At 39.6% G+C, this 13873-nt stretch overlaps 1 protein-coding gene across 1 annotated transcript; it reads right to left on the bottom strand.

The window, feature by feature from the left end:
* Positions 1-7681: 7681 nt before the first annotated feature.
* On the bottom strand, positions 7682-9096 carry LOC112783269 (uncharacterized). The gene is made up of 3 exons (XM_025826142.1): positions 8899-9096; positions 8456-8800; positions 7682-8407 (listed from the first exon to the last, which is right to left on the bottom strand). The coding sequence occupies exons 1-3, from the start codon at positions 9094-9096 to the stop codon at positions 7682-7684; spliced, it is 1269 nt and encodes a 422-aa protein (XP_025681927.1).
* Positions 9097-13873: the final 4777 nt, after the last annotated feature.

The raw sequence follows: 13873 nt of genomic DNA, 5'->3' as shown, positions 1-13873 counted from the left end.
TTCAGAGGAGACTTGAAGATGAATGATTTTTAACAGCGGTGTATGCTAGTCTTCAAGAGGCTATTATAAGGGGTTCGTGGGAAGAATTGGAAAGATTCAAAAATAGCATATCAAAAAGTGGCTTGTAGTGGGTGACTTTAATGAGATAGCAGACCCATTAGAAAAAAAAAGGGGAGGTAAAGTAGATACTGAAGCCTGTATGAGGTTTAAGAAGTGGATAGAGGATTATTTGTTAATTGACCTGGGAGCTGTTGGAATGCACTTCACTTGGAGAGGCCCCAAATGGAATGATCTCGACAGAATTTTCAAGAGGTTAAATTGTGCTTTGAACAACGTGGATTGGAGAATCAAGTTCTAAGAAGCAAGGGTGGATGTCCTTCCAAGGTTGAACTCTGAGTCTCTGACCACTGTCCACTCCTTGTTATCATGAATCCCTATATTAGCAAAATCAAGGACAAGCCTTTTAGATATGAAGTAATGTGGAATTTGTATTTGGGGTTCAAGGAGGTCATCAAAATCCAATGGAATAACAATTTGAGTATGAACAACTCTCTTAACCTCTTGACAGAAAAGCATACTAAGTGGAGTAAGGAGATTTTTGGGTACATAGGGAAGTAAAAGAGGAAGCTCACGAGGAGAATTGATAGGATTCAAAGATCAGTAAGCTATGGGAGTAATCCTTTTCTAGAGAACCTAGAGATGAAAATTAAGAAAGGATTTGGAAGATATTCTTGATAAAAAAGAGATCATGTGGATGCAGAAAGCTAGAGACCAGTGGGTGGTAGAAGGGGATAGGAATACCAAGTATTATCATCAGAGAAGAAAAAATAAGGTGGTCAAGCTAAAAGACCATAATGGGGAATGGATTGAAGACTCAAACAAGCTAGTAGAGCATGATGTAAATTTCTTTAAAGCTTTGTACAAAGAACGAAACCCAAGCAGTCCCTCTATAGAAGGCGACCGAACCTAACCGGGTCTAGAAGATGATATTAAAAACAAGTTGAATCTTTTGTCCAATGCTGAGAATATTAGAGATGCTGTTTTTAATATCGGGTCCTTTAAAGCCCCTGAAACAGATGGATTCCCTGCTGTTTTTTATAAAGAACATTGGGATGTGGTGGGGGAAAGCCTGATTAGACTAGTGAGACAGTTTTGGATGAACCCGACGCTCATTAAGAATTCTAATGCAACCTTGATTACTCTTATTCCTAAAGTCAAGGTCCCGGAATCAATCATGCAGTTCAGACCCATCTCTCTTTGCAATGTTAGCTACAAATGTCTCCCCAAAATCATTGTTGATAGGTTGAAACCAACGTTAAAGGACAAAATTGCACCATTTTAATCCAATTTCGTGCCAGGGATGATAATACATGATAATATATTGATAGTAAAAGAGTTGTCGCATTCAAGAAAAAAGAGGGTTCATGGTAATAAAGTATGATTTTGAGAGGGCCTATAATTGACTTAGGTGAAAATTTTTGAAAGATTGCTTACTGAAATTTGGGATTGAAAAATAATTTACAAACCTAATTATGGCTTGTGTCACATCAGTGAAATACAATGTGATATGGAATGGGGAAAGACCAAAGAATTCCAACCTTCGAGAGGTCTTAGACAAGGCGATCCATTATCACCGTACCTATTCGTGATAGCGATGGACAACTTGTCTTATGTTATTAAAGAGAGAGCGGAAAAAAGAGAATGAAAAGCTATGAGGATTGGAATAGAAGGCCCAATCATTTTTATATCTATTATTTGTGGATGACTTATTGATTTTTGGAGAAGCAACAAAAGAGCAAATGGAAAAATTAATGATTGCATAGAAGTGTTTTGCACGGCATTGGGTTTGAAGGTTAGCAATACAAGCTATCATCTTTTCTAACAATGTGAAAAGAGAAGCTCGAAATGAAATATTGAAGGACTGCCAATTTCAAGAGAAATCTTTTATGGAAAGATATCTTAGAGCCATGATAACCAACCAAAGAAGCGGAAAGGAGAAATTAAAAAATGTCTTGGAACGCATGAAAAGTAAACTAAAAGGATGGAAAGATTAGATAGAGCTGTCATCAATCCAGTTCCCATGAATAGTGGGAATGACATGGTCTCAGCATATATGGATGAAAACGGATGTTAGAATTTTGAAAGCATGAAGGAACTGCTGCCAAAATCAATTTTAGATAAAATTAGAGTCATTTCTCCACTGATATATAATATGGAGGATAAGGTTAGCTAGATCTTAACCTCAAATGGAGAATTTTCTATCTCCTCCACCTATAAGAAGCTGGCTGGCTGGAATATAGAAGGGAATAACAATTTTTGGAGGGCCATATGAAAGTGGAAGTGTCCTGAACGGGTAAAAGTTTTTATGTGGCATGTGGTGCATGAAAGAATTCTAACAGCGAGTAGAAAAGCGAAGATAATGGGAACTAGCCCAGGTTGCCATTTCTGCACGAGTATTCAGGAGACTCTTTTATATGTTCTAAGATATTATCCAAGAGTAGTACAAATATGGATGCATTTTATTAATCCTGCAGCGGTAGCAATATTTTTTGGTACTGACTTACAAAATTGGCTAGAACTTAATTTATACAATAATATGGGCAAGTCTACCGAAGATAAATGGAAGGATAAATTTATGGTTGCCTGTTGATAGATGTGGAGTTGGAAAAATCAAGAGCTTTTTAATCATCTTTTTGTGAGGTCGAAGAATGTGAACCTAGCCATAAGGAACTCAGTGAAAAAATTATGAAGAGACTTTGGAGAGAAATTTGAAATCAATAGGGAGAATAAATAAAGAACTAACCATCAACAAGTGGAAGCTACCTCCACTAGGTTGGGTCAAATTAAATACGGACGGATTTGTTTGCAATGAATGCTTGAGAGCCGGGTGTGGGGGCTCATTAGAACACATAGGGGGAAATGGGTGGGAGGCTTTACAACAAAATTAAGAAACTGCCCAGTTATCCATGCTGAATTTTAGGGAGTGTATCATGGCTTGAAGGTTGCCTGGGAGCTAAGTATGAGAAGGGTGATTGCTGAGGTTGATTTGATGGAAGTAGCGGAATAGCTGAACAAAAATTAAGAGGATTCCATAAGCCATAATTCCTTGATCAGAGATATTCGGGAGTTTCACAAATGACCGTGGGATATCATGTTTCAATATACGCTAAGAGAAGGAAACCTATGTGCAGATTGGTTGGCAAAGCTTAGCCATAAGAAACAGTATGGTGTTTTATTCATGGATATTCCACATCTAGACCTTCTTAGCCGAGTGACTCAAGATGTAAAAGGGAATATTATAACCCCTATGAGCAGTAGCTGCTAGTCCTTTTGTGTTGGGCTTTTGTCCCGTTGGTATACGGAATTTTTTTTTTAAATTATGATTTTGAGAAAATATGATTAGGATATTAAAAACGCGTCATATAAGTCTAATGCAAAACACCCTCCACGTACTATCCTTGCTTAACTGCTCCCATAACGTGAATGTCATCTCCTCGCGTCGCCATTTCCTGAAGCTCCAGCAATCGTTGCGCGTCGTCGCCTCATCCACCATAATTGATCGCGGCGCGGCGTCGGTCCCCTCTGCATCGAAACCTCTTGTTGCGACGCGCTGATCTCCATGCAACATATCTTGTAGTGAGATTGGATCATCGATGTCGTGCTCCGGTTGCTGCGAGTCCCATCTATCGGAGTTCACTACCGATCGTTGCCAATCGTCCTAGACGGCATTGCTGTTCTTTCCGTTTTCAATTCTCTTAGGTCTCATGAGATCCCATTGGACCTTCAACATGAGAAAGTTTCTATCTATTTAAATTGGGATGTTTCTTTTATTAAATTTGGTATTTTTATTGTATGTGTAAAATTTAGAATATTTTATTTTATCAAACTAAGAGTGAGATGTTTTTTTCTGTTTAATTTGAGATTTTTTTTGTTACACTTAGGATGTTTCTTTTATAAAACTTGAAATGTTTCTAATGTTAAAATGGAATATTTCTTTTATTAAATTTCGGATATTTCTTTTTCTTAAACTTTGGATATTTTGGTGTAGGTCGCCCCGCACAGCACACTTACAAATGAGTTACAGCAAAAGGTATAGCGGTAACGTGACAGACGGTTGAAGATGATATACTGACAACACAAAAAAAGGGATTGAGATGGGGTTTTACGTTGATGGATCAGTTACAAATTTAAAATCCTATTTTAAAAATTCAAATTTTTATTTTTTAAAAAACGCTTACAAGTTTAAAATTCTAATTTTAAAAATTTAAAATTTTAGTTTTTTAATTTAAAAAGTTATTTAAGTTGGTTGGTACCTTAATTGGTTACCTAATCGAGAATTAGTTTAGTTAATATGTGCTTAAAATAGTTTTATAGAAAAAACATAAAATTTAGAGTACATTTAGTTTGCGTTTTTATTTTTTATTTTTATTTCACTATTTTCTGTTTTTTAGATTTTATAAAGGAAAAAATGAAAACAATAAGTGAAACAGAAAATAAATTTTTATTGTTTTCGCTATTTTTTTCACAAAATTTAAAAAATAAAAAACATTAAAAAAAAAGAAAAATAAAAATGCAAACCAAAACCACTTTTAAATTTCCAAAACCTTTGTTATACATTTATTAGACTAAAAAATTCAAAACCTTCTTCTAATAATAATCTTATTGTATATCCCCTCAACAAAATACTTTAAAATTTTAGTCAGAATTCCAAATCGCCATTATTCGGGTAAAAAACCCAAATGAGCCAAGGGGAGCTCACTTTAACCCAAATCAGCCAAATCAAACTTCGATACCTCAATCCACCAGAACTAATTTTTATATAATTCGAATCAATAGGATTCGAATCAAGTTTCCACGTAATTCGAATTGATTCAATACGAATTACTTTCAAGAAATATTCCAAGGTAATTCGAATCAATAAGAAACGAATTATGCATGCAAAATTCCTTAGTAATTCGAAACGACTAAGTTCGAATTATAATAGGGTAGTTCGAATTATATCAATTCGAATTAGATGGAGAAGGGCACACGAGTGAGGTTCGAATCATATTGATTCGAATTAGGTGAAGTTGGTGACACTAAGTCATTCGAATCTACTTGATTCGAATTACAAGGGTTTTGGCTATATAAGGAGTTCGAACCAAGTTCATTCGAATCACTTTGTCATTCTCATACCCCACCAAATCCCAGAAAAAACGACCAACATTCTGGCCGAGTAAGACCAGAGCGGCATATTCAGGCGATGGGGGACGATCCAGGGAGGCTTTATCGTTTGGATGGAGTTGCTCATATCGCCGGGGTGATCAACGACGAGGTTAGTGGTTTATGATGTTGCGCTGTTGATAGTGTTTTTTGTTAGTGGTTTATGGTAGTGGTTGATGAAAGCGGTTTATGATAGTGGTATTTGTTAATGGTTTTTGATAATGGTTTATGTTACTGTTAGTGGTTTAGGATAGTGGTGTAGGCAAGTGGTTTTTGTTAATGATTTTTTATAGCGGTTTATGTTAGTGTTAGCGGTTTAAGCTAGTGGTTTAGGCCAGTGGTTTTTGTTAGTGGTTTTTGTTATTGTTTTTTGTTAGCGGTTTTTGTTAATGGTTTTGGATAGTGGTTCTAGTGACGGTTAGCGGTTTAGGGTAGTGGTTTATGATAGAGGTATATGCTAGCGGTTTTGGTTAACGGTTTTACTTGTTAGTGATTGTTGTATTTGTTAATGGTTTTTGCACGTGGTTCATGTTAGCGGTTTGTGTATACAATGTTGGTCGCTTGTTTCATATATGTTGTGTCGCACGATTTCTTTTTTTGTTCTTTATGAAATAAATTGTATATGTTAGTGGTTTGTGCATCTGTTCTAATTATGCGGTTTATCTACTGGCCAGCTTCGTCGTTGCATATCCAGCGTTAGGCGGCAGCTGGGGATGCGTCTTGATGAGAGGTACGTTCCGTACTTGCAGATGGCCGGATTGTACCATCTTGCGAGACTGAACGACAGATGGTTCCGACTAGACGAGCCCCTAGTCAGCGCATTCGTCGAGAGGTGGCGGCCTGAGACGCACACCTTCCACATGCCGTTCGGAGAGTGCACCATCACGCTTCAGGACGTCGCATACCATCTGGGGTTGCCAGTGGACGGACATTACGTCTGTGGTTGCCTGACAGACTTCCACCTTTACATTGAGGGTGGGAGGCCAGCTTGGCAGTGGTTCCATGAGTTGCTCGGTGTTTTACCTCCCGAGAACTTGGTTCAGAAATTCGCAATCAACTGCACCTGGTTCCAGGAGACATTTGGAGAGTGTCCCGACGGGGCTGATGAGGAGACAGTTAAGCGCTTTGCCCGTGCCTATATCATGATGTTATTGGGCACGCAGCTGTTTGCCGACAAGTCCGGCAATCGTATACACATCAAATGGCTACCCTATGTTGCTCGGCTTGAGGAGATGGGTGGCTACAGTTAGGGGTCGGCGGCACTAGCATGGTTGTACCAGTGCATGTGCCGAGTCGCCAACAGACATGTCGTGAAGTTAGCTGGGCCTTTACAGTTACTGCAGTCTTGGATCTTCTGGAGGTTTCCTTCTTTTAGGCCTACTGGGTATGATGCGTTTAGCTGGCCCCTTGCCTCGAGGTACCGTTATTGTTTTGTATTATGTATCCTTATTGTATTTATTTTTGATTATGCAAGCAATTTCATGCATTGTAGAGTGAGTCATGAACGCATTAGAATGTTTAACCTCTTACGCAGATGGTCTGGTTAAAATCCTGGGATTAGCAACAAGGGACCTCGGGTACAGATGGCTCGCCTGAAGATCGACTTGTTACAGCCTCGGGATGTAAGTACGCTGAGCCCATATCTATCTCCAGTCGTTGTTTCAGTTTATATTGTCTAACAGAAGTGTCAAATTGTTTTTATTTGGTTTTTTTCAGTTCATATGGATGCCCTATAGCGCACTCGACGTCATCCAGGTTGTCCATCCGGAGGTCTTGGAGCCTCGACATACGATGTTATGGCGGTGTGTGACGTCCCTGATTTATTTTGCGGTAGTCGAGTGGCATCAGGTTGATAGAGTTTTACCGTAGTTTGGGGGCGTTCAGCCCCCACCGCGTCCCGCCCTGAACATCGACTTCTTGATGTCGAAGGACGGGAGAGGAGGTGACCGTTGGTTCCCGGCGCACTTACCTGACTGGCATCTTCACTGGCAGGAGCGTGCGGAGCACATTTTACAGTTCGACATCGTGGCTGACCCCGGTCCCTCGCATGATTTCTTGACATGGTGGCATCAACACGGAAAGAGGTTCCTGTCGCCGGAGATGTTATTGGGGGATCCGAGAGGTATTCCTATTCCGTATGAGGCGATGCAGTGGTGTATGTCGTGTTGTTATGTTTAAATTATGTACCTTCTTTGTTGGTTATCAGTGTGATGTATGGATTCCTTAATGTATTTGTTCATCCAGCAGTTACTTTGATGTTATGTTATGTATTATCAATCATCCCATCAGATAGTGTTGTTTGTTTTAGTAACTTAACTCCATAATTAGAAAGACATTCAACATACATATGTGGTACGAATTACAACTTTCATCACTTATAAAATACAACTTAGTTCCACGTAGAATAATGGTTGCTAACTGAAATAAAATACATGTGCTGATACTAAAAGAAATAAAAACAGACAAACCAACGCTCCTATTAATTCCCAGCTGTCCCGGTGGGTCGTCCGGCTTGCGGACAACTCCAACGAGTGTGTCCTGGCTGCCTGCAGAGGCCACATCTCTTTGGCCGGTTCGGATCTGCATCATCCATGTTGGTGCGAATGCGTGTGGACCTTGGACGACCCTCCTTCGCACGCCTCATGTTCGGATCCGGTATAACGGTAGGTCCGGCATAAGGTGGCCAGAAACCCTCCGAAATGGGAGGTGTAAATCCCATCTGATAGACACCGAAAACGGAACTAAGGCGATAGACCTGGTGGACATAAGGCTGCCAAGTAAGACGTGAATAAGCACAGCATGCCAGTGCGCGAGGACACGGGAAATGAAGTGCTTGGAAGTATCCACAATCACAAGTCTGAGACCCTAGTGAGACCCTGTAGGTACCAAGTGAGAATGAACCTGTCGGAGTCGTCTCTGCCACGGTGTACTCCGAGTTATCCCTGTCATAAACAGTCACCGTGAAGCACCTGGCTGTCTTCATGTTGGCCTCGATACACTTTACTAGGTATTGACTGAATTGTTGTCCGGTACCCATTTGAGCCTCGGCCTCCCTCCCCTTACGGACAAATAGCTCAGCCAGCCTTCCGTATGTGGCCTTCACCAGCGAGCAAACAGGGAGGTTCCTTACCCCCTTCAGGATTGAATTGACACACTCAGAAATATTGGTCGTCATGTGCCCGAATCTCCGACCCTTATCACAGTACTGTGTCCACAACGAATACTCAATTCAGTTCGCCCAGTCACACATTACCGGATTCTCAGAGCGCAGAATGTCAAACCAGTAGTCGAACTCCACTTCGGTCTTCGCATATGCGGCGTTAACAAGAAGCCTCCGGGCATCTTTTCCCTTGAAGGTCAGGGTGAAATTCGCTGCAACGTGTCGAATGCAGAACCCCCGGTATGCAGCCGGAGGTAGCCATCCCCCATCGGGAGCCTCGAGCGCTGCCTTGATGCCGTTATGCCTATCTGAAATAACTAATAGACCCGGCTGAGGTGTCACGTGCTCACGGAGGTGGGAGAGAAAGAAAGACCATGACTCAGCATTCTCACCCTCAACTAGTGCAAATGCCACGGGGAGTATGTTGGAGTTTCCGTCCTGTGCAATCGCGACTAGCAACGTTCCCCCGTACTTGCCATATAGATGGGTGCCGTCAATACTCACCAACGGCTTGCAATGACGGAATGCCTCGATACATGGGGGAAAGTCCAGAACAGCTTATGAAAATAAGCCTGAGACTCGTCATGCTGTGCCCCAACTCGAACAGGGCAAGTCCTGAGGACTGCTACAGTGCCAGGCATCGTCAGCTGAACTCCTAACACCCACCGAGGGAGCTCGTTGTACGACTCATCCCAGTTCCCAAAGATGACGGCAACGGCCTTCTGCTTCGCCATTCATACCCTCCTGTACGTAGGCCTGAACCCAAAGTGTGCGGCCGTGGCATTTTGAAGCACCTTGATGTTGACGGCGGCATCAGCCCTAACCATCGGCATAATGAATGTCGCTATCACATGGTAGTCCAGACTCCTATGGTCGCTGGAGATGGAGGTGGCGAGACAGATATGCAGTCTGTTGTACCGCTTCACTTCCCAGATGCCCTTCCGCTGTCGGAGACTCAACCGAATCAACCATGTGCACCCATTCCCAAACTCAGAACACTTTCCCACATACCTGCGGTAGTCAGACTCAACGACCTTGTACTGGACCCCTCGGCGGATGCTGTAAGTCTTCACACTCAACAGCGCCTCATCTTTATCCTGAAATTGTTGGCCATCCTGGAACTCTGTCATACCGGCAGACCCTTCCATATCTCTAGCGCCAAATCCAGAGGCCTGCACAGGATTTTCGTCCTGCCTAATGGCATCCAGGTCCAACGATGAAAAATGGGGTGGGTACTGCTGTGTGCCAGAACTAGATCCACCTGTAGCCCTTCTCGGATCAGTAGTTCCAAGATCATCGCCGCTGTCATCAGCGATCATATCCGGCTCGACATCATTGTCGTCTGCATCATCAAACAAACCCTCACCAACACCAGCCGGTGTAGGACACTGCACTTCGGTGGGAAGATGTTCCCCATATCGAACCTCGTCTCCAATATTGCCGCTCAGATCAATGGCAAACGATAGGGAGGCAACAGGCTGCATCGGTGGCTCATACACAGGAACGGAGGATGAAGCAACCGCAGGTCTCGAGCTTGAGCCGGCAACCGTGGCTATAGTATTGGCATTCCGGTTCGAACCACCCGAGCTAGATACCACATCAACCAACTTTGCCAACAACTCTGATGTCCTTACCTCTGGAAACTGCCTACGACAAAGAAACATAACCTGCAAGTCCTCATCACTCCCGATCGTAAAACAATCATACTTTACGGTATCATGGAGCACCGTGGTTGGGATGCGATAGAAAAACTTCTTAACCCTTTTAACTCCTTCCAGACCAAGCTTCTCCAGCACAGAGCTAACGAGAGCATCGTAGGTGGTTGTTGGCCTCACGATAATACATAGGGGATCCTTTCAGTGAACTTCAGGCCGGACCGAGTTTTCCTCTTAATCGACCCTCTGTGATGTACCAGCACTAGAAAACTATCCTCACTAGCCATCTCACCTCTTTGTTGAGAGCTACATGAGTTCACAGCATATATATAGAGCTCCGGTTCATTGTAATTCGAATCAACTACATTCGCACTATATATATATATATAATTCGAATCAATTGAATTCGAATTACAATTCCATACTAATTCGAAACAATATGTTTCGAATTATGTGCACGTTCAGCCTATCCTAGTAATTTGAATTTACTTAATTCGAATTACTCTATACTAATTCGAATTAAGTCACGTCGAACTACATGGGATTTTAATTTGAAACGATTAGATTCGAATTATATAATAATTTGCTTCTGGTTGAATGGTGTCTAGAAATTCAGTTTGGCTGATTTCCGTAAATTTTCCACTCCCATGGCTTAATCACGTTTTTTACCCCATTATTCCTTATCTTTAACTTCAATAAATAACCACTATATCTTTTTTCTCAAATCGCAAACTTCCATACCTCTCATATTACCATCTTAATCACCTTTATCATCATTATTACTCTTGCATTATAACACGTCAGAATTACAAACAAAAACCTATAAATTAAAAGGAGAAAAATATTAAAACTATAAATTTCAAGTATCTCCTTTGAACAAAAAGAATTATGAATAAAGATTACGAGCAATAATTAGATATATCAAAATGACAAATTTAAGGAAAAAAAACCTATCTTAAAGTGGATTCATAGAACAAAAAGACAAAAAAAAAAAAGATTCGAACAAAGATGAAAAAAGCACAAGTGGCGCGAATAGTAAAGGAGCACGATGAAAAGTACCATAATATCGATGAACATAGAAGCAGAGAATCACTACAAGAAGGCTAGGACCATGGTGAGTTGGTGGTGTGACAGTAGAGCGAGGCTGATGAGTTGCAAAGCTGTGGTGTTGATGTGGCATAAGGTAAAGAGGAAGGTACAAAGGAGATTGAAGAAGAGAAGAAGAGCTCAAACATAATAGTTTTTGTGCATTGATGATACTGTTAGTGATATTAGTAGTGGTAGTAGGAGTGACAAACCGGCCAATATCTGCGTGGGTTGGATTAAAAATTTGAGAATGCTGTAATAAAAATAACCCGCTTAACTCGCATCGTTTAATCTATGGATTTGGCGGCTTTCGTCGGAGGAGTGGCGGGCTTATCTGGTGGCCCCTCATTCTACTTTTTTGTAGAGGAAGATTTAGATGAGAAAAATTTTACAAAACAAAAAAGTTATTCTTCAAGAGTTGATTTAAATGATGTTATTGATTTATAAGAGAATAAAGATAATAATTGAATTTAGAACGTTATTTTTGTACTGATATTTAAAATGTTTGTTCGTTTTACTTTAAGTTAATTATAATATGAACTATGTTTGATTGATTAAAAACTTTTAAAATGTTTAATTATTATATATTTTAGATAATATTTATTTTGTTTTAGATAATATTAATTTTATTTTTTTGTTTTAAAAATTTTGGTTAATAATTATATTTATTAGATATTTAAAATTATAAAGACTTTAATATTTTTAAATTTAAAAATTTTAATTTTTTATATTATTAAAATTATAAATTTATTAAAATATTTATAAAATTATATATTTTTAAAATTTAAAATATAATATTTAAAAAAAAGAGAATTAAAAACTTAATTCGCCAACCTATCAATTCACCGTTAGACGAGATAAGATAAAAATTTGAGACGGTGTTGAGATAAATGAATCTTATTAGGTGTAAAGCAACTCCACATAATTGCGCTAATTTGATTAATGTTATTCAACAGTATGGCTCCCTAAACGGTCAGATTATCAATTTCAGCAAGTCTGCAGTATTTTTCAGTAAGAATACACCTCATGCTATTAAGGAAGAAATCGCTACTTTTCTTAGAGTCCCTAATATTGGTGCACAAGACAAATATTTAGGTCTTCCATCTATTGTTAACAGATCTAAAAGTCAGACATTTGCTTATGTAAAGGATAAGGTGTCGAAGAAGCTACAAGGTTGGAAGCGTCAACTATTGTCAGCAAGTGGAAGAGAAATCTTAATCAAAGCTGTGGGGTGTGCTATACCTGTCTATACTCTAAGTTGTTTCAAACTGCCCGAATCACTATTAGATGATATTCACAAAATGATGATGCAATTCTGGTGGGGTCAAAAACAGAATGAAAAAAACTCCAATGGATCAGCTGGGATACAATGAGCAGAATTAAAGAGAAAGGCGGTATGGGTTTTAAAGATCTCAAAGCGTTTAATCTGGCGATGCTGGCAAAACAGGGATGGAGACTAATGACTAAACCAAATTCTCTGTTTTATAAAGTCTTTAAAAGTAAATATTTTAGACTTACCTCTTTTTTAGGAGCGAAACCAGACCTGAGACCATCTTGGGCTTGGCAGAGCTTATTGAAAGGCAAAAAAGTACTGGAATAGGGTACCAAATGAAAAGTCACGACACAGGGTATAGTAAAATTCAAAGAAGAACCATGGTTTGGTAACTTACCTCCCTTTCAAGTACAGGAAGAAGACTGCAGTGATGGAAATCTGATCTGGCTAAGACAACTATTCAATGAGATAGGGGTTGGAATACACAGCTCATTCATAGTAAGTTCAGTCCCAACATAGCACAACAAATCTGCCAAATAGACATTGAAGAAGGTGAAGATTCAGTCAGGTGGATAAAGCATGATTCAGGTCAGTACAATGTTAGAACGGGATATGAAGTAGCTTACAAGTTTTTTCATAAGCCTATGGAAGATCTTCATGTCAGATTTCAAAGTAAACAACTATGGAGGAGCATCTGGGGGTTCGATGCAAGCCAAAAATCAAGGCATTTCTTTGAAAATTTGCTCACGAAGAGCTAGCAGTGAAGACAAATCTTCATAAGAGGGTACCTCAGATCCCCAATTTATGCCTGCGATGTTCTTCACTGCTAGAAACGCACCTTCATGCTCTGATTTTCTGTCCGGGAGTTGTGCAAGTCTGGAATCAATCACCAGTAACAAGTGTGATTCCCAGAGATCCGACTATGGAACCATGGGAGTGGTGGTGTCAGTTGATGGAAGCGGTGAGAAGAAGAAGAGACTCAAAAGAAAAAATCAGTCAAGTGGGTTATCTTCTATAGCAGATCTGGTTGTCTAGGAACGCTCTCATTTTTAAAAATTGCAGAGTTGAGGTTGGGAAAATTCTGTCCCAAACTCTGACATTTGCAGAAGAATTTGGGCGACTTGAGAGGCATAGCAACTGAAACTAAAGAGAAGAGAATAACTTGTCCTTTTTGTTTTAATCCCTACTGTTTTTAGCTTGATATTATTGTTTCTAGAAGTTCCCCAAAATTTTTATTATTGTATATGCTTATCTCTGTTTGTGTGAATATTGTAATTGAATCATTTACTTACAATAAAAGTATTATTTTTGAAGAAAAAAATTAATCTTATTAGATCTAACGAGACCATCCAAAACACTGTACTGTACTTGCATACGTTTCAACGCTATATGAATATATTTTGTCAACATAATTATATAGCTAGAGTAGTAGTCACATTGCTATAAAATTTACATATGGTAGGTGAAATTTTGAAATAGAAAAAAAAAGTTTTGGTA

The sequence above is a fragment of the Arachis hypogaea genome, chromosome 13, assembly GCF_003086295.3.
Source record: "Arachis hypogaea cultivar Tifrunner chromosome 13, arahy.Tifrunner.gnm2.J5K5, whole genome shotgun sequence".
In the NCBI taxonomy this organism is placed as follows: Eukaryota; Viridiplantae; Streptophyta; class Magnoliopsida; order Fabales; family Fabaceae; genus Arachis; species Arachis hypogaea.
Note: the sequence above shows the minus strand (reverse complement) of the source record. Positions and strands in the feature narration are given on the sequence as shown.

What these genes read in the sequence shown, in the direction of transcription:
- LOC112783269 (XM_025826142.1), bottom strand. Translation starts at nt 9,096, where the DNA reads ATGGCGAAGCAGAAGGCCGTTGCCGTCATCTTTGGGAACTGGGATGAG. An exon ending in TGTTCTGGACTTTCCCCCAT is followed by an intron (nt 8,801 to 8,898) that starts GTATCGAGGCAT and finishes GCGATTGCACAG; the next exon opens with GACGGAAACTCCAACATACT. An exon ending in TTCTGCGCTCTGAGAATCCG is followed by an intron (nt 8,408 to 8,455) that starts GTAATGTGTGAC and finishes TTGTGGACACAG; the next exon opens with TACTGTGATAAGGGTCGGAG.